Source organism: Octopus sinensis, linkage group LG9 (genome assembly GCF_006345805.1).
Source record: "Octopus sinensis linkage group LG9, ASM634580v1, whole genome shotgun sequence".
Taxonomy (NCBI): domain Eukaryota; kingdom Metazoa; phylum Mollusca; class Cephalopoda; order Octopoda; family Octopodidae; genus Octopus; species Octopus sinensis.
Window position 1 is genome coordinate 57,012,486 of NC_043005.1, and position 25,963 is coordinate 57,038,448.

A 25,963-nucleotide genomic window follows, 5' to 3' on the forward strand; every position below is an offset into this window, starting at 1 on the left:
GGCTTCGTCAGGCCCAGTCAGATCTGGCAGTGTTTCTACGGCTGGATGCCCTTCCTAACGCCAACCACTCCGCACATATGCCCATAAAAAATGAAATCTTAAAATCTCACTGTATTTAGATTAAACGTTATGGTAAGCTTTAACAATCTGGAAGAGAAGGACAGTTGAGAAGGATAGCAACTGTTGGCTATGGGTGTTGACTACCTTCTGACCTTTTCATATGTTCAGTGAGATGCTTCCTGGCAAGTTCATGTCCAAACAAGTAGGAACAGGTTTTGCATTGCGAAAATGCAACCAGGGGTCTATATGGGTTAAGAAATTGTAATGTCTCTTTCTTTGTGTGTGTTTGCCTCTAGTGCCAAAAAATACTTCACCAAAACAGATTCAGTGTCCACTCAGCTGTACCAAATCATCAGTGTCTAAATAATCATACCCAATTGTCTCATTATAGACTCAATGCTGTATAATACAACTGAGTGCAATGTATTTGTTAATGTTCTTTTACTAAAGATATTGAGTAACAATGTTTTGCAGTACCTGCAAACAGATAACTTATACATCAGCCATTACCATCACAGCAATATATTGAAGGTGTTCATGGGAGGGATATGGCTATGAATGATGTTATTTCACTTGGGTTTTTTTGGGTGGGATTTTTAGAATTATCATAATTTTGCACAGTTTCCCAGTTCTAGGAATTTGATAGTGCTAATATGAGTAATCGTAGAAGTTGGTGAATTCAGTGATTCATTTAGGCCCCTAAGTGTTTTAGATGTATGGCAAGCTGGCAGAAATGTTAGCATGCCAAGCGAAATGCTTAGCGGTATTTCGTCTGCTGTTACATTCTGAGTTCAAATTCCACTGAGGTTGACTTTGCCTTTCATCCTTTCGGGGTCGATTAAATAAGTACCAGTTACGCACTGGGGTTGATATAATCGACTTAATCCGTTTGTCTGTCCTTGTTTGTCCTCTCTGTGTTTAGCACATTTGTGGGTAATAAACAAATAGGTATTTCGTCTGTCTTTACGTTCTGAGTTCAAATTCTGCCAAGGTTGACTTTGTCTTTCATCCTTTTGGGGTCAATAAACTAAGTACCAGATGCATACTGAGGTCGATCTAATTGACTGGCCCCCTCCCCCAAAATTTTGGGCTTTGTGCCTAGAGTAGAAAAGGATGTATAGTTGTTGTGATTTTGGCTGGGGCAGAGGCTTTTGAGTTTTTAATTTTCTATATTTGTTTTGGAGTTGTCTGATGGGGAAAAAAGTAGGGAGGATCATCCATGTGGTTCAAGACTAAAGTTGAGCAGATCTTGCATAGGCATGGGTATGTGGTTAAGAAGATCGCTTTACAACTACACAGTTTTTGGGTTCAATCCCACTGTGCTGCACGTTGTGCAAGTATCTTCTATTATAGCCCTAGGCTAACCAATGTCCTAAGTGAATTTGATTGTTGGAAACTGTGTTACACTTACATGTGTGTGCATGTATCTGTGTTTGCCTGCCCCACTTATTTACCAGGGTTGGTTTGTTTACATCCCCTTTAACTTAGTGGTTTGGTAAAAGGGACCAGTAGAGAACAAGTACCAGGTTTTAAAAAAAAAGTACTGGAATCAATTCATTTGATTAAAACCCTTGAAGGTAGTGCCCCAGGATGGCTGCAGTTCAGTGAGTTAAACAAGTAAAAGATAAAAAGTATTTTTGTCTTCTTTGTGTGTGCTTTGGAGGTTGTATTTTCAAGAAATATCTGATAAGGGGTACTTCCTTGCTGTTGCAGTGTGAGTATATTACTTTGAGGTCAGTAATGTAACACAAGAGTGTGCTGCGACCCTTGTTGTCGAAGCTACTCTGGAGAGTGATTGACTATTACTTTTATGGTTTGTGTTAGATACAAGTGTTTGCAGTGTAATGTTTTTGCTTTTGTTATTACCTCGCATCATTATAGGATGCGGAGTTTTATTTTAATTTTGTAGTTTTAGTGTTTTGTGTTCGAACTCATCTCTTGTTTTTATGACCTTCTTCCTGGGAGTTTTATTTTATAGGCAAAGTTTAAAACATGCTCATCAGCAACAAATCTATCTTAGTGTTGGTGGTGGTTACTTAGTAATATTTTAAATGCATTAACACCAACAACATCATTCATCCTTGTGCATGTAAACTCACTAAGTGAATGTGACTTAGTGTTCCTACAGAAACCTTCACTTACCTTATACGATGTTTAATATTGTTTCACATTCATGTTGAATTATGCAGCAATCTTATGTTCTCTTCATAGAACACTTGTAATGTATGTATTACCAGTTGTTTTGGTATAGAAGATTTTTGCTTTTCTTGTTTATGTCTCCTCACAGACGTGTATATTTGATAGAATGCAAAAATTGAATGTGTAGTCTAATGTTGATGATCTCTTTTATCATTCCAACTGCTCTATCATTGATGGAATATTGCAGTTCTGGTCCGTTTTTATACTGTGTTCATAAAACATGTTCATTCCCTGGTCCACCTAGTCTTGAAATCTCATTCCTAAACTTGGTTGGCCAGGCATAGCAAATCGCATCCCTTTTTCATAGATAAAATCATTGCAAGTTGCACGCACAAGACATTTTCCCCAAACAGCTGAATCGGGGAATAAACTCTCATGCCATTGTTCCCCACTTCCTTTTTTCTGCAGAGACTGTAACCTTGATCTCTTTAAGTTCAAGGTTAACTTGCCTAATAGTGATGGTTTCCTTCACTTCAATGTTTTCATTGCTTTTTTTTTATTACCATCTCATTCATTTCATTTTATTAGCTATTTTATTTTCATCTGGTTTATTGTATTTTATTGACACTACTTCTGTCCTTAGTTCTTTTATTACTCATCTTATTGTCCACTCTTTATTTGTTATCTAAAATAATGCAGGTGTGCATGTACCTGTATAGGAATGTCAGGAAAACTGAACCGGTGGCCTCTGCTCGACACCTTGAATATTTGTTCATTTGCATTTCCATGCTAGCAGGGGTTACACAAATACATATTTCTGAAGTTTTATCTTACAGCCAGATGCCCTTTCTTTTGTTAACTCTGGGTTTTCTAGTAAGAGAATATTTATTCTATACATTTTCAAAAACGGTAAGCTATCAGATGATCTGTTTACAAGGAATTGTCGAATGAACTTTTAATTAAGCATGTGTGTGGAATATAACAAAGCACAACAAATTCTTTGGTAAAATTATGATGGACTACACTAATTTGAATAAGAACACCTTAGAATTTTCACATTTTGTATGATAAGACTCTAGACAGTTTCAAGTTATTTGGTATCAACAGAGCTAAGAAGCAATGACTGCATTGTAAAGTACATGAGGTGATGATGGCCAATCATCTAAGCATTTAGTTGTTCAATCAGCTGAATTACATAACTCTTTAAATTAATATAGTAAGTAACTGAGTATCTCATAAACTCATGTTCTCTTAATGTAATTCTCAAGGGCAGTGTCATTGTGACACAATATGTGGCAAAACTGAACTTTTGAATTCAATAAAAAAAATACTAACAGACTTCTACAGTTTTCATCTATTTGATTTCTCTCACAAGATTTGGGTCAATCCAAATCTGTGGGTAAAAGTAGAAGGTGACTGTGATGCAATGCAGTGAGATTAAACCCAGGAGCTTATGATTGGGAAGTGAACTTAGCAACTTGGCCATAACTGCATCTATTTAGAGTGCAGAGAACAGGGATGGAATGTCGAGTATTACCACCTGGCAGTGGGGGCTAGAGGCTTCATTGAAAGGAAAATGACAACGTTATTCAAAAGAAAATTTGTTTTTTCTAGCTCCGAGCTGCGAAAACTAATAAGGAGAGTATAGGAGGCGGTCAAAGAAGCCAGCTTCTATATATGGCTGAAGCGGGAAGACCAAAAATGGCTTGAAAGTCATAACATGCCGGCGGGAAATAACATCATTAGGTGAGACAAGCTGACACTGAATCAGCTTCGTTGGCTGACAGGTGACGGTCGTTTAGAGAATGCGTGGGCTAAGACTACACGCCTTCATTGGTCAGTTAAAGTTGAGACAGTGTCACGTGACAACTTGCTGGGGCTGCCTGCTGGAGCCTAAAAGGAGGTATTTTAATGGGAAAAAATTTGACGAGCCAGTCAGTTGCCAGCTGACACTCGCGAAGAGGCCAGGGAACAGAAGACAGAAGACATGCACCCAACACCAGAGCTGAAGACACCTCCGAAAGGGGAGGGGCTGCTACGTCAAAACGGTTGAAGAGTAGGGGCCAAAACCAGACGTGGTTCCTCCTGATGATGTGTTGAGCTAACTGGATCCTATAAAGGAGCTGTTGTGGTAGCAGACCACGAAACACAGTTGTAATTCCTTCCTAATACATTGAATGCTAATGTATCCTCAGCCTTATTCTTCCATTCCCACATATAATCATGCGTATGCCTGTATATTATTTCATTTGTTTATGTTCACTTTTATGTACCTGCATGGTTTAGGTGAGTACTTATTTGTGGTAGTATTTTATGGCTGGATGTTTTTCTGTTGCTTACCTTTTAAACATTGACAAATCAATAGTAAATGTTCTGATTTTCCAAGGCTGTCTGAACTAGGGGAACAAAAACGGATGACTAATACCATATATGTCAGTGCACAAGAAGGAATTTGAACCTTAAAAATATCACCCCCAAACTAGAGGTCATCTTAAACACTATCCAAACCTTAACATGCTGTGGTTTAGTGTCACCAATGGTGGTAGAGAACAGCATTAAACATTTGCATAGTTCCTATTGTCCTACGTATTGTCACTTCAGAAGCTGTTTGATATATATTATGGTAGGTGGTTGACAGTATTTGAATGAATTGGTCGATTTTTTTAATAACCAAGACTATTGCTTACTAGTGTGCTTAACAGTATCATTCCACTGATTAGTGGGATGCTTGGCAAAGGACTTTTTGAGACATTAAACTATTAGTGTATGAGGTAGAGTTCCAATAATATCATCTTTGTCACCAAGGAGAAACCATTATAATCTTGGTAATCTTATATCACAGTAGGTTACAAACCCTTTGGGGGCCATCTTTGTGTAAACTTTGTGGGCAGTAAAATGAATTTATGATAAGTAGGTTACAAGAGGTTTTTTTTTTTTTTTGCTCAATGTATTATTAAAACCTGCTTCTGGTAAAAACACTTGGCTGATAAGGACAATGCTCCAACAATTACAGAGATACTGGAACCTGCTTCACACACCTCTTAGACCTCTCAAGAGTGAAATATTGCCACATAGTTTTATTCTGTGAGTATAGCTCAAGGAAATTCTGCAGTTGTCTCATATGCCCAATTAGCCTTATAAACTGATATATATGGTAAAGGATGAGTAAAGTTCAGTTCGTGTCTGTTGAAATCAAATTTATCTATTACCAAACCTCCACCACTTTTGTTTCATCTACTCTAACTTATCACAAATTTAAATATTTTATGTTAATTAATTTTCTTGTTTTGTTTTTAGGAATCAAAAATTTGGCTGGTGGAATAGTGGACCAATGGATGAAAAAAATAAGGGAAAAGAGTAATCTCGATACTAGTAATGGTAAGAAGCATGAATGCCTCAGTCAGATTGTTAGCTGATCCAATAGAGACATTGGTTTTTGTTGGCAATTGAGACAATTTTTTTAATAATTTTTTTTTTACTTTCTAAGGGATTGATAATAGTTAGCTTCTATTTAAGCTAATAAGAGTAAGCATACACTGAAGGTTGGAACTGATTTGTATGGGTAGCTGAATGTAAAATTATAGATGGCTAAGATTTAGGAAAATGTAAGTTAATTCTAAATAGGTTTTATAGAGTCTGATGGAGGCATAGAAAACTACTGAATGTATGAAAAAATTTGAAATTATTGATTAATTTGCACAAGGAACAAAATGGTTTCAATCTTGGGGTATAACTTTGTTGAGATTGTATTTCCTTACACACAACTTTATCAGTCCTTAGAATTTCTTTCTGTAAAAGTAATTATTAATCTGAAACATATAGATATATAATTTTGACCAATATGTTTTCTGTTTAATCCAAAGTATGAGTGCTTAATCAATAATTTAAGGAATCTACACGTGTCTAAAAAAATGGGTAGCTATGATTTGTAGTTGGATATTTCTTTCCATGTAATGACTTAATCCAGATTACTAACTGCAGATAGCATCTTTCTTAGAATCTCTCCAATGTGGTGATAAATATTAAGCCCAGCTTTTGTTTTGATTGCTAAAACCAAAATTCAGAGCAGTGGATTGGTAGAGTGGATAAGCATTGGAAAAGTTCCTTGCAGTATTTTTCCTGACTCGTTACAATCTCAGTTCAAATACCACTGAGGTCAGATTTGCCTGACATCTTTTCAAGGTTGATAAAATAAAGAACCAGTGATGTACTGGGCTTGATTTAATCTACTAACTCCTCTCCTTTTCTAAAAAAAAAAAGAAAAGGAACTCTGGCTTTGCTTATGTTAGAAAGAATTATGAAAACCAAAGTCCCAAATTATAAAACCACAGAAGAGTCTATCCCCAGATAAAAATCTGGATTATACTGAGTTGGTATGATTGAAATACTAAAAGTTGAACTCTTGACAATTTGGAAAAGGTTTCCAGTTTTGGAAAGTTTCATTTCAATAAAACTTAATTCCAACATTTCTTCTATGGAAAGTAGTTACGAAGTTGTTAAGAAAATGTGGCCATTAAACAATGTTTAGGAATGGAAGTGGTAAGATAGTTACAGAGGAAATAATTTAGAAGGAGCAGAGAGAAGTGGGATGGAACAGGCAATCCTGGCATAAGTGAATTGAATCATGAGAAGGCATCTATATTATAATTTGACATTAGTAGAAAGAAGGCATATCTGCTACTGTGTTTCAGAAGGGAAAGACAGAGAGAGGAGTAGTAGGAGAGAGAGAGGCCATATCTATTGTTTAGCATTTGGGGACCCATGCCAGCATGGAGGGCAGATGTTAAACAATGATGATGATAATACCTATTACTGTTTGACATCAGCATAGAGGGCATATCTGTTACTCTTTGCCATTGCTGTTTGACATTTATAGTGGACATATCTGTTGCTGTTTGGCATTTGGAAAGAGAGCATAACTGTTGCTATTTGGCATTTGCAGGAAAAGACATGCCTATTACTGTTTGACATTTGGAGAGCGGAGACACCTATTACTGTTTGGCATTTGTGGGGAGGACACATGTACTACTGTTTGACATTTGCAGGGAAAGGACATAGCTGTTACTTTTTGACATATGGAAAAAGGACAACATATGTGTCACTCATTGAAAACCAAAGAGATTTACCTGTTACCACTTGACATTTGAAAAAATAGGATATACCTGTTAATGATTGATACTTGGAAGTAGGTGGAAATATATAAATAAATATAAAAATATATAAGACTATGTAGAATTATTACTGGGAGTTTATCAAAGTTAAGTTTTACTAGAGCAGAGTGGCTGGGTGCAAAGGTCACCATTTGACCTGTGTTAATGTGGCACCAAGATGATGTTAACCTGGGAACATTGAGAGAGACTAAATGCTTCAGATTCGTACATTGTATGCACTAAATGTTATTCTACCCTACATATTATAAGGTAAAACAAGAGTTTGGATGATGTATTTAAATTACGCCAAAGGTTAAGAATGCTTGTGGTAAAGTGGATATTGACTTAGACTTATAATATGGTGGGTGTAGATCCTAAAAAGTTGGGAGTGGTAGTGATAAATGTACATAGTGCAGGTATAGAACTGTGAAAAAAAGTCTTAGTGTGACTCAATTTGATCACCATCTTTATTGTCATCATCGTTTTTACATCCATTTTCCTATCTTGGCATGAGTTAGATGAAACTTGTTGGAGCAAATTTTTCTATGATCGATTAGCTACTCTTCTTCCCACCAACCATTACCAGTTTTTTTTTCTTCTGGAAATGATGGAAATTTTCCTTATCAAAGAATGTAACTGTTTCACTCGGGTGGTGTTTATGAGAACATGATGTGTGTGCATGCACAAACATACTCGTGGAGGATGAACCTCTTCTTAATTTATGCTGCCCAGTTCCATTCATATGATATTGGCCATCTTGATACTTTAGCTATTGTTTGCCCAAGATGTCATTGTGGGACTGGACCTGGAACCATGTGATTGTAAAGCAAACTTCATTACCACATAGCCATGCCTGTGAATTAAAAGAAATGAACCTCACTAATGAGAGAGAGAGTAAGATATTACTCTCCACCCAACCATGTCAGCTTGAGAAAATTGATGTTAAACTGTTACAATGGTAATAGGGTGTCAGATGCTAATTAATCTGGATGAATACTTTGGTAAAAACACAAAGGCTGAATATTAAGTTAAGCTTCTAATAAAATGAGATCTGATGTTATGTTAAAAATTTTGATCAATGGTAGTATGTCATCATTATCTAGGTCAACTCTAATCAGTCAAGCATACAATCAAAGGCATGATTTTCACTTCTTCATAGATTGTGTACCTGAGCCTACACAACCCACAATCTCCTTTCTTCCTTTTAAAATGGTAGGGTGTAATTTGAGGGTGATGTAGCTATTTCTTGCAAGTTGAGCAACTGTGTTGAGATTCTCTTGTTGGCTTGTGGTAACGTTAGATAGAGATTGGCGGTAATTTGAGTGAAGGGTTTGCTAGTCAGCTGAGGCAAGTACTATATCTTTGTTCAGTGAGGGTTTCCAATCTGGAGACAGTTTGTGGCAGAGAAAACTTTTCTTATTTACCTCTGCCAATTGTTGAACTTCCTTAAATTATTAACTCTATTTGTATACTTTGGGCCAAAATTGTAGGACGTAAAGGTAAAATAATAAGCAAAATTCGAGTGGTTAACCAAAATATTTTAGGGTATTAGCCAAGTGGTACGGGTTAATGAAAACGGCTTGGACTCCAAAATCATGAGATGTTCACCAAAATGGCTTTGATTGTAAATCTAGATGGTTTAGATCAGTATTTCTCAACTAGTATTTACCTATTGACCTCTTTGATTGCTATTTTACTTGGCTGGAACCCCATACTTATTCAATGCTTTAAAAAACCATTTTTTTTCCTTATAATTACATAGTATTAGGAATTGTATAAAAAGAATTGTAAAAATATTTTATTGTGGAGAAATATAATCAATTTATTGCACATAAACTTTAACAACAAAATCTTATGTAGACCCCCAAAGGTCATATGGTCGCAGGTTGAGAACCACTGGTTTAAACTATAAACAAATGGTTTGGGATGTTAACTAAAATAATTTATGTTTGACAAGAATCCCTCCTCTTTTAAGATCTGATTAAGTCTTCATCAATCTTCATATTGACTAATTGGTCAATCACCTTAAGGCAGGAAATTGGTAGAGCCATTAGAGTATCTGATAAAATATCTTGTAGTATTTAGCCCACCTCTCTGTGCTTTTAGTTTAGCTCATGCCAAGGTCAACTTTACCTTTCATCCTTTTAGGGTCAGTATAAAAAATGTGCTGGTCCAAGGCTGTGAATTGTTGTAATTGTAAGAACATTTGTTCCAATTCCCAGTGTTTTTACAGCAACATCACTTGTACCAAGCTGTATTGGACTTGTCTTTCTCTTGGATGACAATGGTAAGAAGAGGGTAGACTTGTATGCATGGACAACTTCTAGTTTTCCAGAAAAGACTTTGTCCAAGCTTCCATTTTAGAGTGGAGAATTTATTAGGTGTAGATACTTAGACTGCCTGTAACAAATGACAAAGACCAAAAGTCAGTTAATCTTAAAACATCAGATATTTTTGATGTCATTTTATTATAACTGCTAAATATTTTGTAGTAAATGTCAGAACTTCTCATTGTACATTTGCCATCTTAATTATTCCAATATAAGTAAGCATTTATTGTAGGATATCAAATGATGCAACAAGCTTTTACTGCAAAATATTTTCCTTGAAATGAATATTTTGCTTATTTTGGCTATGTCGAGAAATATAAGTTAAAAAAAAAAAAAAACTCTTGAAACCTATCAACATTTAAAACTCTGTGTGTGCGTGTATGTATGTATGTATGTGTGTGTGTGTGTGTATATATATATATATATATATATTCACATACATACATGTATATGTATACACACACAAACAACAACACCTTTATAAATAGGCAAAGGTGTGGCTGTGTGGTAAGAAGTTTGATCCACAACCACATGGTTCTGGGTTTAATCCCACTGCATGCAACAAGGGCAAGTGTCTTCTACTATAGCCCAAATAAACTTGTTTGAGTGGATTTGGTAGAGAGAAACTGAAAGAAGCCTGCTGTGTGTGAATGAGTGTCTTATGTTTGTGTATCCTTGTGTTGACATGGTGTAATAGTTGCAAAATGATTGTCACTATCATACAAGTGGTGTCATTCATTTCCAATATTCTGGGCTTGTTGAAATATTAATCTTGCTTGGAAAGAGTTGAGGGTTGGTGACAGGAAGGGCATCTAGCCATAGAAAATCTGCCTCAGCATACTCCATCCAACCCATGCGAAAATGGTAAAGTGAACTTACCATATATATATATGGTGAACTTACATATATATATGCATGTGTGCACACACACACACACACACACACACAAAATAGTGAATTGGCAATGCCTTGCAGTATTTATCTTTGTTCTCTAAGCTGGGGGTCAGCTCTGCATTACACTGATGAAAAGTACCAACTCAAGTGTACTGCAGTGGTGGGATTCTTAGAATTGGATGGGATGCCTTGTGCTGCTTGTGCATTCTGGTTTTGATGGCAACATCTGTGACAACAATGGTACCAGGCTTAGGATAACATTGATGTTGTTGGGAACAAGAGACTTGGCTTACATGGGCAACTGTTAGTCTTCTACAAGAAATAAAAAACCTTTCTCAGGCCTGCACCTTAGAAAGGATCTTTCTTGGTGAACTTTACTTCTAGAATAGACAACAAATGCCATTGATGTGTGTGTGTGTGTGTGTGGCCATGAAGAAATGGAAGAAAAAGTATTTGATACCAAAATAGTCTAGTTTATTTTGGCTTATCCAATGAAGGCACATGGCTGAGTGGTTAGGTTAGGCTCATGAGTTCAATACCTGGTAGCATACTGTGTCCTTAAGCAAGATACTTTATTTCATGTTGCTCCAGTCCACTCAGCTTGTTGAAATGAGTAGCATCTGTATTTCAAAGAACCAGCCATGTTACACTCTGTGTCATGCTGAATCTCTCTGAGAACTGTAGTAAGGGTACACGTTTGTGGAGTGCTCAGCTGCTTACACGTTAATTTCAAGAGCAGGCTGTTCCATTGTTCAAATCAACTGGAACCCTTGTTGCAACTTATGGAGTGCCAGTTATCCAGCCTCTTGTCATTCTGGAATTTCTCTGGTGTCCCATGAGCAGAAAAATATTGAGTATCACCAAAAGACTATTTGTCTTGGACAAGTAATCTGTGATTGACAAGATGGTCAGGCTGTAGCTGATAAACTATTGTGCATAAGTACCTGCCTCATACACACAGACATGTGCACATATGTGTGTGATGGTTGTTCACTTACAGCCCAACCATTTAGTCAGTTGCATGTACTTATCAAGCAAATACTCATTAATTGTTATTTGTTTCCTTGTAAGAGGAAACTCCAGGATGCTTGCTACTGGATGAGCTGTGTAGCTAAGAAGCTCCAGTTCAGCCCCACTGCATGGCACTTTCAGCATGTGCCCTCTCGTATAGCTCCCAGTTGACCAATGCTTTGTGAGTGAATTTGGTAGTTGGAAACTGTGTGGAAGCTTGTTGTATTCCAGTGTCTGTCTGTTTGCCTTCTTGTGTTTGTTCTCCCATCACCATTTAACAATCAGTGCTGCTTTATGTCCTTGTAAGTTAGTGGTCCAGCAAAAGAGATCAAAAGAACAAGTACCAAACTTTAAAAAAAACAAAAAAAAAAATAGGGAAAAAGAATATACTGGAGTCAGTTTGTTCAACGAAACCTTTCAAGGGGGTGTTTATATATTTTCACACATATCACATGATCATGTGACCAACTAGGCTGCCAGATGTTATTACACACCACTGGTCACAATGCTTTTGCATTGTTTTAGCCTTCAAATGATGCTATCCTGATGGCTAGGTGAGCAGGTCAACTTTCCCCGCTGATCAAAGAGGGGACTGGAGCAACTTGAAATGAAGTGTATTGCTTAAGAACACAATGTACCCTCCTGTCAGGGAATCGAACCCGCGATTGTGAGTGCAACAGCCTAACCACTAGGTCACTCACCTTCACATTTACACACACCCACCTTTTAGCTTTTATTTGTTTCAATCACTAGACTGTGGCCATGCTGGGGCACTGCCTTGAATTTTTAGTTGAATGAGTCAACTCCAGCGCTTCTTTTTAAGAAGTAGAACTTATTCTGTCAGTCTCTTTTGCTGAACTGCTAAGTTATGGAGACACAAACACACCAACATTGGTTGTCAAATGGTGGTGGTGGTGAAAAACACAGACAAAAGGACACACACAATAGACATACATACACGTGTGCACGTGCACACACAGACATGAAGGCTTCTTTCAGTTTCCATCTACTAAGTCCACTCACAAGGTTTTGGTTGGTCTTTGGTAGAAGACACTTACCCAAGCTGCCACGCAATGGGATTGAACCCAAAACCATGTAGTTGGGAAGCAAGCTTCTTACACTGCCATGTCTGTGCCTGTAAAACCATGCCGATATATGTATGTATATGATGAGGAATTATTAAGTTTATCCTAAAGAATTACAAGATTGTATAACCTTTAGATTAATTGCATATAACAAGTTTCATTGTAAAATGTTGATTTACATAAAAAAGCATGAAATAAAAATATAGATTGATGGACTGGGACAGTTTTAAGTAAGAAAATATTTTGGTATTAGATAAATCAGAGATGAAAAAAATGCTGGTTTGTATTTAAGAAAGAAAAAAATCTATTTTCATATTGAATTAGTGAACAATTTAATTTATTGGTTATTAGTTTGTAGGAGACCAATCACTGGTTCATTGCATTTCTGATGATGAGAGTGATAAGGGAGTGCCTGTAACCAGCTGCAGAATAAATATTGCAATGGACTTGATTCTAAAAGCACTGAGTTTTTTTTAATGTCTTGCAGTGTTGTCATCTTTCAGTATACATTGTCGAAAGACACTCACATATGCATAACGGGCTTTTGCTTTGTTTGTGCCAGCCAAAATTCTATTTACATGTTTATGGAAGAAAACATTTGGCCAACATACTGTGCAGTGGAATTGAACCTGGAATCACATGGTTGAGAATTGACTTCCTTAACCTCACAGCCATGAGATCAAGTCTTTATCACTGGTCCAATGTATACTTATTATAGTTTTATTTTTGCTATTTTCTTACTATACTCTTACTCTTTACTCTTTTACTCTCTCTTTTCCTTGTTTCAGTCATTTGACTGTGGCCATGCTGGAGCACCGCCTTTAGTCGAGCAAATCGACCCCGGGACTTATTCTTTGTAAGCCCAGTACTTATTCTATCGGTCTCTTTTGCCGAACCGCTAAGTGACGGAGACTTAAACACACCAGCATCGGTTGTCAAGCAATGCTAGGGGGACAAACAGACACACTAACATATACACACACACACTTATATATATATCCATATATACGACAGGCTTCTTTCAGTTTCCGTCTACCAAATCCACTCACAAGGCATTGGTCGGCCCGGGGCTATCGTAGAAGACACTTGCCCAAGATGCCACGCAGTGGGACTGAACCCGGAACCATGTGGTTGGTTAGCAAGCTACTTACCACACAGCCACTCCTATGTCAGTTATTCTTTTATTTATTTGAGTCATTAGACTGTGGCCATGCTGGGGCACCACCTTTAAAAGTTTTAGTTGAATGAATCAACTGCAGTATTTTTTTTAAAACCTAGTACTTATTCTATCAGTCTCTTTTGCCAAACCTCTAAGTTATGGACATGCACATACATACATACACACACACATATATATATATATATATATATATATATATACACACATATATACGACAGGCTTCTTTCAGTTTCCATGTCCCAGATCCACTCACAAAGCTTTGGTTGGCTCAAGTCTATAGTAGAAGACACTTGTATAAGGTGACATGTCATGGGACTGAACCCAGAGCCATGTGGTTGGGAAGTAAGCTCCTTACCACACAGCCACTCCTATGCCTGCATAGGAGTATGTTTATTATACAAAATGTCAAACTGAAGAGATTCTAAAAAAAAAAAAAACTATCTTTTTTTCTCTTTCATACATAAACCATTTTCTCTGAAGAAATTGGGTTCAGGAAAGAGTGTTAGATTCTGTCATTCCACAGTATTAGCAATTCCTGTGAAAACGTGGAGGGATGGAAAGAAAAATGTAGATGGATGAAAACCCAGTCCAACATTATTGAAACACTGTCATGAACCAAATGCATTGTATCTTAACCCTTCCTTGATTACATTTCCAATGATATACACTTCGTATCTTTTTTTGGTTAAGCTTGGAAAGCATTTCAAGACTTTGAAGAGATTTAGTAAAAATAAGAAACTCTCTCATTATTAAATAGGTGTTTCAAGGGTAGTGGAATTGTAGAATTGTTAGAGCACAAGACAAAATACTTTGCTGTATTTCTTTTGGTTTTTTATGTTCAAATCACGCTGAGGTCACCTTTATCTTTGATTCCTCCAGGGCTGATAAAATAAAGTAGTAGTCTAGTACTTGGGTCAATGTAAAAAGATTGCTAGGCCTTGTATCTAAATTGTAAACCTAATGTCATTGTGGTGTTTGAAGCATAACTTCAACTGCTAAGTTAATAATTTAAATATAGAACATTTAAAACTAGGCAACTTTGTATCATATTGGTTTCAGGCAGGTCAGGACTAGAAAGGTTGTAAAGAAATAAAACTAGTATAATCTTGAAGGAAGGAAAGTATTAGTACTTGTGTTGTAGAATTTACCATGGTGAGGGCTAAGGTAGCAGATTTTATTGTGTTGTAAATCTAAATTGGTAAGTATTGTATAATTGTCATGTAATATTTAGACTGATCTGCGGGGAAACAGAAAATAGGCATAAATATTTCTTTCACTAGAAGAGAAAAAAATAGTTTATGACCAGTACTTTAGAACACTGGTTCTTAAACTGACAAGTACCAGGTCCATCCTAATGTAGTAGGGAAGTATTTTGGCACCCCTTCCCCCTTTTTGCTAATTATATGACAAAATAGATTTTTGCATCTATATAATTCTCCTTCAAGCACATCATCACCACCACCACCACCATCATTTAATGTCTGTTTTCCATGCTGGCATGAAGTGGATGGTTTGATAGGAGCTGGCAAAGTCAGGAACCATATCGGGTTCCATAGTCTGTTTTGGTTTGGTTTCTACAGCTTGATACCCTTCCTAATGCCAACCATTTTACAGAGTGTACTGGGTGTTTTTTACATGGCACCAGCATCAGCAGCTAAGGATATTAGAAACCATCTTAATTATATTTAATGTAGCAGTTGTCCTCCAGCTTTTCGATCCTTATAGTTCTCCCTGTCTCATGAGAAGTACTGTTCTAGGGAATATAAAAGAAGAAAGCAAGTTTGCCTTTAGTTATGGCATTTTTCAGTAGAAAGATGGAATAAATTTGAAGATGTCTATTAGATTGTTTTAATATCTTTGCCAGAGCATATAGCATTTTAATTATAGACATTGGTCGGTAAGGATTTAGGTCTGGGAATACTATTAGAACAAGTGCTGAGAAAACTTCTTTCACTGTTATCATTATTAAGAGCTTCTGTTCAAATTAATTGATGCTAAATCACTTGTTGGTACATTATCATTTGATATGTCAAGAAGTACTGTATGTTCTACATTTGAAACTTGTCATTGTTAATAAAATATATTAACGGTTGCATACTTAAACAAAAGAACTTGTCAGGTAAGTAGTATCAGTGGTGTCCTGAAACTAAACTGTGCTGGTCCCAAGTCAGATCTCTGTAACATGCCTCTGCAAATGGTGTAACTAATACATTATGCTTGCAGTTACTCATTGCTTCTTGATAGTCGGTTATCATTCGAGTTGCTTGCTTCTCTTGTAACATCAGGATGGTGGTGGGATGAGTGTGACATATAATTGGATAAACTAAAACCTAAATACAAAGCTATTATAGTGGATGAAGAATGAAAGTATTTGATTTTCTTTGTACTTTAAAGAAAAAATGTAAAGATTTATTCTTGAGTACTTCTTGAGAACTTCATTTCTACTCCTTGTATTTGAACCTCATCAAAACTCCTAGTTTCGTCTTCTCTAGTGGTGGTTGTAGTTTTAAAGTGTTATCTCCTCAGTTTGTCAGTTTATTTCATCTTCTAACCATAGATTTTTTTTGCTGTTGTTTGTAATCAGTTTCACTAGTTAAGACTTCTATTAATTTTGAGAAACTGACTGGGCAGCCAACAGGTGTAGACAAAAGCGGGTTGTATCCATATATGTAAAAGTATGAAACTGAGTGAAAAAGCTCCATAAATAAAAGCAGTAGAGAACATTACAAATTACAAATTTGTGAAAAAAATGTGGGGTGCAAAGGATGTAGTTCAACAAACCATACAAAACCAAGCTCCACAAATATTAGAGCATCATAAAAAAAATGTAATCTGATCCATGATTGCATTAAAAAGTATGCTAAAGCATGGATGATACCCTGCTTTGCTTTTATTAGAACTAAAGTAATTATATTTCATACCATTTCAACAAATGGTATATGAAACTGTTAATATACCTAGCAGGTGTCTATGGTAACCTGTATAAAAATTATGAAAAGAAATTTTTTGTCAGTATACACAGAACACATCTGGAACCTTAATTTATGTGTTACCATTTCTTTCTATTTCCTCTCAGACTTTTTGGCAATGAAATTATCTCCACTCTTGCAAATTTTGGCTTTTGCTCAAAACTGCATCAGCAGTAAGCATTTTTCTATCATAAAGATATTTCTAGAAATTATTCATTCTAATACTGTCTCTAGATCATTCTTCACTGAGGTGTACCATGTTTTATATTTTTAAAAATAACCAGTTCTATTTTACATGGTGCAACATGTTCCCTCAGTCTAAAGTAGTTTATATAGATTGTCATTAAGGTAAAAGCTTTTGTATAATGGTTTTGTCTTGTGTGATTGATTATATTTAAGTTCTTGGAATGTAAAAATCGGTTGCTTATTTGGAAATTGGGTATCGTGCTTTGATTTAGGGATTTTACTCTGGATGAAAGCATAAACTCTCTCACACTGTCTTTAACTTTAGCATTTAATCCAGCCATATCTAGCTCAAGCAGTCTACCTCTTTTATGTTCAGAATGATCTGATCTGGCCTCTCATTCTTGTTCTACAATGTCATTCTAAACATAAACAATCACATCATTGAAAGTTTGAAACTACAAGATAGTGCATGAGTAATTGAAAATGATGTGAATATTTATTCACATTACATTTGACTGAGTAATCTGAATGTTGAAGGGTTAAAGTGGTGAGCACATTCTAAATTCTAGGACTAAATGCTTACAATTAATGGCCATAATTAAGATTTAATGAAGTGTTTACTGAAACAACACAAACTCAGATTTAGGGACATGTGACAATAGATACTTAGATTTAGGTACCTTCTGATGGGTGTTTTGTTGGTTTTGAGACATGTAATATTTGGAGGATTTTAGTTTTTTTTCATTCCCCTAATTGATCAGAACCTATAAATTAATCAAGGAGGATTAAATTAATTTAGGAGGAAAACATCATCTACATGTCACTAAGCTCTGTTTTGCTCACTGACAATCCAAGATCAGAAACTGTGACAGTTAAAACCAAAATGCTGATAAATTAATCAGTTTCACTAGCATTCTTACCATGCTTCCATGATGGACCATATAAAGCTGTATAATTTATGAACCACATAATTTATCAGCTTTTGGTTTTAACTGTCATTGTTTCTGATCTTGGATTATCATCTAGTAAAATAGAGAGTTTAGTGAAATGTAGTTGATTCTTTCCTCTTGAATTAATTTAATTGTCCTTGATTAATTTATATGTTCTGATCAAACAGAGGAATGAAAAATACAATAATGTAAATTCTCACTATTTAAGAAAGGAAAGTTTATTGAAAACTGTGTACTTTTTAAATGTAGTTGTAAGAATAATAAAATCGTGTATGTAGGAAATTGTTCCAAAATTTCTCACCATCTTTTTTTAATCCCTTACTCAAATTTTAAATTTTGTATTTTGTTTTACTGGTGGAGTTGAACTTGAGACAATAAAAGTTTTGTTGTTTTTCTTACAGATAAGTCTCTGAAGAAGAAGAAGAAGAAGCATAAAGAAGAGAAAGTGAAAGTAGAATGCAAAGAGAAAAAAGATGAAGAGTGTAATAATAATAAAAAGCGGGAGGTTCCTAGCAAAGATGAGCCTCCTCCACCTGAGAGTATGGACTCGGAACAGTCTGTGATGGATAATAAATTTATAAATAAGGTGCCTGATAAAGCACCAAAGGAAGAGAGAAAACGACCTAACACTGTAAAATCCTACCCCTCCAAATTTAGGTCAACAGGTGGGTAAATTTTTTAGTGACACTTAACTGTGTCTCCGCCAACTTTCAACTATTAAATTCCCTGATATTGAAACGCCTGTTTCGAGGATATGTCCTCATAAATGGTTTCCCATCAAAGGGTATGGAGTTGAGAACTGCTCACAGCGCTGGGGCCAGTGAAGGGAGCACTCTTGCCATTGTTGTTAGGCAACATTGACCAGCATTTATGTGTATGTGTGTGTATATATATATGTGTATATATATGTATATATATATGTATATATATATATATATATGTGTGTATGTATATATATATATATATGTATATATATATATATATATATATATATATATATATATATATATATATATATATATACATACACACATACATATAGCTTGGTCATATTAGCAACAAGGCCATTCGTTATGGAATCAGCAGCTCTGGGAGTTTTTTCAGAATACGCCTGGCTTATATAGCGGAAACAAGAATTACTTCTGTTGGTTTCTTCAAGGTGCCAAGGAATGTATTCTCAACGTTTCTCATTTTGTGCTGCCTGTTAAGGAAAAAAAAAATTCTTACAGAGTTTGAGTATGTCTTTGATGCTGGTTTAACAGTTTACATTCTAGGTTTAATGATTTTAGTCTGAGGTTGAACTTGTCATTGATCATTGAGAAATTTTGCCTTTATGAAGAGAATCAGATGACATGGGCTTATTACATACGTACAAGCAAACACTTTGTGTTTACATCAAAGAATCTGGTGGAACAATCTGAATTATTGTTCTGGGTTGAGAAGTATTGAGAAGCTGGCCATCTTTGAAGAATATTTTTTTTACAGTATTTTAATTTCTGATTGGACACCAGTGTTTTGTTTGATGATAAAAAAAGAAATATATTTTATTTTGTTAAAGACTTTTACATAAAAAAAAAAATGTAGCAACTTTTTTGAGAAAAGAGAAATAATTATAATGATAATAAAAAAAGAAAATAGAAACTGATGCCATTAATTGAAAAATTGAGAAAAGTCAGTGTTTGATTATGTGAAATATGTTTTTGAGGTCTTTCAGGCTTGTTTGAGATGCTTGGAGTTTCTTCACTGAAATTCTTTTGAGAGATGTGGTCTTGTGTTTGTGATGTATGTGCATGCATATATGTGTGTGTGGGTGTTTGTATGTATGTACATACGTGTGTGTGTGTATGTATATATATATATATATATATATATATACACACACACACACACACACACATATATATATATATATACACACATGCACATAATGCACTTAACATAAATTACTGAATGTTTACACTTTGTTTTTCATTTTTGCTCCAACTCTGTTTCTGTTTAAGTTTCTAGCAATATAATGAGTAATGGACAGATGTGAGAGTTGCTGCATTCATCTCTCACTTTTCTAATTGCTTTCTTTATAAATTTTTTTATTTCTTAAAAACCTCTTTCTCATTTATTAATCTTCCGAAATTAAATTTTTTAATAGCAGTGAAATCAAAATATTTTTATGCTTTACATAAATTAAATTTCAAAAAAAAAAAAAAAAAAAAAATTTGTAATTATTTCTTTTATTAGAAAAATTTTCCACTCATCATTTGCTAATTAATCAGAATCTGAGAAAAATCTGCTTTAACATTCAAGAATAATAATGTTTGTTTTTGTGAAATAGATTATATATTGTTCGATTGTGACATTACTGATAAGAGACTGGTAGTTGTATTATTCTGGAGTTTAGATAATGGTGTGATGTCATTGGTTTTGGTGATCCTCTTTAAAACCTTCCTCAATAAATGGTAGGTTCTGCAAATGCTCTTTAGGTTTGGTTGCACTTAGTACGAAAATCTTATGTAATTTCTTGTTTTTAGAGAAACCTGTTTTGTTTGATAGCCTTCATAACATCACCTGATAAGTTTCAAAGATCTCTCTATCAACTTTAGTACCCTGATAGCTAATAAATATTTGGTTTGTGACTACATTTGTTATTTCTCTTAACAAAAAGCATCCAATTCTTGGTATATTTCTGATGAAGTTTCAGCATTGTGTTATTAGAAAATTGGACATCATCTTTCTTTATCATATCTTGAATATTTTTATACCATTATTTTTTTTTAAATATTTAATTTTATTCATTAAATAGATATTGACAAGTTGCTATTATTGAAGTCCAGAAATTAAAAAAAACAACATTTTTGATAATATTAAAAATGAAAAAAAATTTGAGTATGATTTTCTAATTTAAATTCTTCTCAAAAATATTATCTTATCATTAGTACTATAATGTTAGAATGATGATTCTGGTAGGTTTCACCAAAGGTTCTTACTTATTTTAAGGAGCAGAGAGCGAACAAAATATATCTGCAGATGTAACCTTACTGTTGTTCACAGCTATCATTTGTCAAAATCTCTTCAACTTTAGTATATCTCTCTCTTTGTTGTATCAAGATTGACTGTTATGTCCATGGATCTTGGAGTCAAATTTCTTTCTGAATCAAATTCTACAGATTCAATGAGAAAATTAAGTTCTTTTCTCTCTTGTTTAATCAAAGTGATTTATAATGAAAATAAAGTCTTCAAGGAGAAACTTGTATATTTGCATCTAAATAATCCAGTCAAAAGTCAGATATCATCTAAACACGATAATGACATGTTACATATGGAACAAAAACAAATGAAAAATACAAAAATTAGAAGAAATAAAAACAACTTTTCCTTTTAAATGTCATGATTAGTAGAAAACATTTGACTTTTTACTGATGCCGCTGGACTTCATTTTACTAACTTAGAACCAAAAAAAAATTCTTTAAGACAGTATGTAAATTTGTTACTGAAAATAGTAAAACAAAATACAGGCAATATCCGATAGATAAAAGTTATTAATATGTTAACAATTTCTCTTTATACTTTACTACATCAGGTGTCTGGCAATTCTATTGCATATCGTAATTGTAAACCCATGTCAAGTTCAGAGGCATTTCTAGACTTTACTTTTGCAGTATTTCGGTGAAAAATCAGCTTAAAGAAAAGAAAGAAAAAAAAAAAGACCGTACTTAGATATAATTAATGACCTGACAAGTTATCCATTACAAACATATTTTCCTTTACATTTTTAAACACTTTGTTACAAATAAATCTTTATTTGAAACTTCTTTCTAAGTAAGTTGTGAGGTTAAAAAGAATTTAAACATTAAAACTAAGGAAATCTGTTTAATGAGTAATTTAAAGTGGGGAAAAAAAAGAAAGAAAAGGGATAAAAAGGTAAGAAATTGCTGAGAAATAAAAGCTTTTTTAATGATATTGGATGAAATGGAGAAAAGAAGACACCTGGGTTAACTTGAAATGATTTCGGTGGCTTTAGTTGTAACCATCTCATTGGTTTTTGGAAACAACAGCACAGTCTGACTGGTATATAAATAAACGTGATTGAAAATATTTCCCCTCAAGTTGGTGAAACTACTTGAAGAATTCTGGTGTATGATAAGGTAAGTACTTTCCAGAGGTCAGCAGTGGTGTTCTGATGGGACATCATGCCACAATTTACTGCACAACATCAAGAAAAGTTAGCAGATTGTAGTTTTAAAAAATATATATGTATGATGTTATAAGCTTTTTGGAAAAAGCTGGAAAACAAAAGCATTTTGTTTACTGCAAGGTCCAAAGTTTTGGAATTATTTGTCTGAAATGAAAATTCATATCAGGTGACTTTGGTGTATTCCAATGCAGACATTATTATTGCAATTATGAAAAATAACAGCTCTTCCATAATGTGGTTGATTAAAATCATCAAGAAAGCTACATTTTGGTTTGTCATTGTGACTACCTCTTCACTTTATCAGCTCTTACTCTGTTCTGTATTGGTTCATTATACTCTTTGAGTGGTGCCAATGATGTTTCCCTTGATTCTGGAATCTTTACAGATTGCTGAAAACTTTATTTAGGGTGGACATTTTTACTGCTTATCTTTGAATAATGTGAAAGTCAGGAAAAAATACCAAAAAAAAAATTATTTTAAGAAATATTTCCAAGAAACCCATGAATAGCCTCTGTATGGTGTTTGGACAATGAAATACAATAAATGAAAGTTACTTTGCTCACATTCTGACTCCTTGTTTATTGTCCGTGTGTTGTTTTGAGATATGTCTGCAGTGGCTGATTATATTGGAAACATCCTCATTGAAGTTTTCAGAATTTTTTTTACACATGGTATTAATAGAGAAAAACCAATGTGATTATTTTTCTCTAATGAAATTCAGTGTCAACAACTAGTTGCACCAAGTACCAATTGAATTTCTTTGACAATGAGTCTTTACATGGCTATTATTTGCCCTAATATATATAGAGGAAGAAACTTTGGTGTGTGTGGGCATACACACACATGCATTTATGTGTAAACTAGAAATATATATTCACAAAGTATGCTTGCCAAGTAGTATCAAGTTGAATTGGATGATGCCTAGTTATGCTCTGTTGTGAATTACAGAATTTCAAGTTGTTTTCACAGACATTGTTGAAAGGGTTTGTTAACAATAACAGACTTCATAGAAACTACAAAAAGAATTATTCAGAAATAAGAGAACTTCTTTACATTTACACATATGTAAATGTTAACCAATGTGTCTTAAAGATACCGATTTAGACATAGAAACATAAAACCTTTTGTATCATGAATCTTTTGGCTGTTCTGCAAAAAGACTATGGAGACTTCATGAGAATGTTCTTCAAATATTTGACCACTGAGATTTGTAAGAGATTTGTGTGACTATTATTATTAAATAACTGAGTAATTTCAATGTAAATTTAGCTTGAGGAAAAAATACTTCACTCTTAAAAAAAATATATGGAACCTTGTGTAATTGAGACAGCTTTTTGACATAATCACTTGTTTTTTGTCTTGGTGGAAACCACAAGGTACTTCTGGATTTGATATGATTCCAAGGTCATTGAGTACAGATAAATGACTCAGCAGAAAAATATACCATTTTAAAAAGGGAGATAAAAAATGGCCAAGTAGTTCAATATAAGAACTCTCCTATAATACTTTTGGCCAATTGAAGAAAGCCTATTTCAAACAAGAATTAATTTTAACTCTTTGGCTTCAAAGATCTTTGGCCACCAGATACTCATTATTAGTTTAAAAGTGCCAAAAGTGAGATGCTGTTGCAGTTTGATTGGCAGACAACGATGACAATTTCAGATTAAGTCTGGTTAGTCGCAATTTACTTATATGCTTCATGCCATTTTGAAGAAAGGAACCACGTTTAAAGCCATATTTTCTAAACTGACATTCAATGGATGTGTATTTTCTGCATCCAGTTTAGTGTTATCGCTACACTAAAACCAGTGCGAGATGGATGAATGTCTGGATCTGGGCATGTATATGACCGAATTTTTATAAGCTTCTTTGCCTTGTATGAAAAGCAAACAGGATGATGATTTCAAAAGAGATTGTCTGGAGCAGTTTTCAGGTCTACTTTCTGGTGGTTATTAGCAATTAATAATGACAAACTAAGTATTAAATCTCTTTAGTTCAACAATATTACTGGAAAAGCAGCTGATAGTGACTATTGCTATATTAATAGCCTTTTGTCTAGATTGTAATATGAAACTACACAACTTTGATTGAACCAGCAGCAATGAATGACAAAATGAAACTATTTGAAATGGCAAAACTATTTAAGCAAGCAATAATACAAAGAAGAAAGAAATGAAATATTACTACAGCAAATCTGATATGGTTGAATTGGTATAGTAAATCATTTATAACCTAACACTCACTTTAAATGAAGTTTCAACTGAAGATCTCTAAAACTTGGAAGGAAAGAGAGTTTATAATTCATAAAGATTAAACAAAAGAAAGTAGTTTTCTTTGCTGACATGAGAAAAAGTTACAGAAGAAAATATAGCAGGTCAATATTTTCACTAGTGATAAGATTCTACCAATCAGACAACAGTATTGGTCTTCAGTCACCTATTGTTCTACAGTATATCCTATTCTTCCATAATAATAATAGTTTTTATTGTATGGTGTTGACCTTCTCTAGTATTCTGTAGTGTTGGTCTCCTATTCACTGGTTCTATAGTGTTGGTGTCCTATTATTGTATTGGTTCTTTTGTATACAATAGGTCTTTTCTTCTATAGTAGCATTTGCTCCTGTTCTATTGTGTCGGCCTCTTTTTCTGTATAGTACTATTAATTCCTGTTCTATGCTATTAGTTCTTATTCTATAGTGTTGCCTTCTGTTCCTCTGTGGTGTCCATCTCTTATTCTTCTGTAGTATTGGTTTCCACTTCTCCAATCTGTATTTATGGGGTCATTTGCTCATTGATAATTTTTAATTATCATTGTTATTGTCGATCTCTTTCTTCTCCCTCTATATTCTGTCTACCGAAATGGATATATCAATTATTTGATAAATTCTAACCCTCTTTTATTATTATTTTTTTTTTTTCAGTTTTCTGTTGCTAATAATAATTATATATTTATTTATCTTTGGAATTCATTTCAGGCCTTGAGGAAGCCACTATAATTCTGCCTAAGAAAAAACCCAGTACTGACCCCGTTAAGTTGGTTCCTAAAAGACAATTGCCGTAAGTATCTGATTTCTATTAAGTTTTCTTCTCCATAATTTCACTTAGATGTTCATTTTTCTATATTTTTATGAATTCATATTGTCTTTTCTCATTTTTATATTTACTAACATATAACCACAGTTGTATATCTACTCACATATCATCACATCTGCATACAGACACATTTCCATATCTGTATACATGATTGTAAAGTTGTGGTTTCGATTCTCAGACTACATGGGCACATTGTGTTCTTCAGCAAAACTATTTCATGTGGCTTCAGTTCAAATTTTTGTGGTCACACACATTCATTTCCTTTATAATCTTGTTTTTAATTAAGTTTACCATCATTTCAGGTCAGGGGAGCTGCGATCATTGGATCCTGTTCTGGATAAGAAACCTCGGCTGACAATATCTACTCCTTTGAACCCCATTTCAGTCACCACCAGCCCCTCAGCTGTCACTTCATCAGTTACCACGACGACAAGTCCAGGATTAGTGTTATCCCCTACTGATCTGCAGAAAAACATTAAGACTCCACCCAAGATCAGTCGGCGTAAGTGGAGAGGAAATTTTATTATTCATTCGTATATTTTACATGTTTTCTGTGCTAGCATGGGTTGCAGAAATGCATAATTATTGAAGCATTGTGTAAACAGCAAGATGCTCTTCCTGTTGCTAACCATTACATATTTTTTTTGCAAGAAAGGGAATTTTTTTTAATACACTTGTGTTTGAAAGAATAGAGTTAGCTGATGATTTCTTGACAGAGTATGTCAACA

At 34.4% G+C, this 25,963-nt stretch overlaps 1 protein-coding gene across 5 annotated transcripts in view; it reads left to right on the forward strand.

The window, feature by feature from the left end:
• LOC115215523 (serine/threonine-protein phosphatase 1 regulatory subunit 10) overlaps positions 1–25,963 on the forward strand; it is a 157,209-nt gene that overhangs the window by 102,700 nt on the left and 28,546 nt on the right. For all 5 annotated transcript variants that reach the window (XM_029784699.2, XM_029784700.2, XM_036505984.1 and 2 more), the window contains 4 exons: positions 5,497–5,577; positions 18,356–18,619; positions 25,118–25,199; positions 25,538–25,737. In XM_029784699.2, coding sequence (XP_029640559.1) covers positions 5,497–5,577; positions 18,356–18,619; positions 25,118–25,199; positions 25,538–25,737 — 627 coding nt within the window. The remainder of the gene's footprint in view (positions 1–5,496; positions 5,578–18,355; positions 18,620–25,117; positions 25,200–25,537; positions 25,738–25,963) is intronic.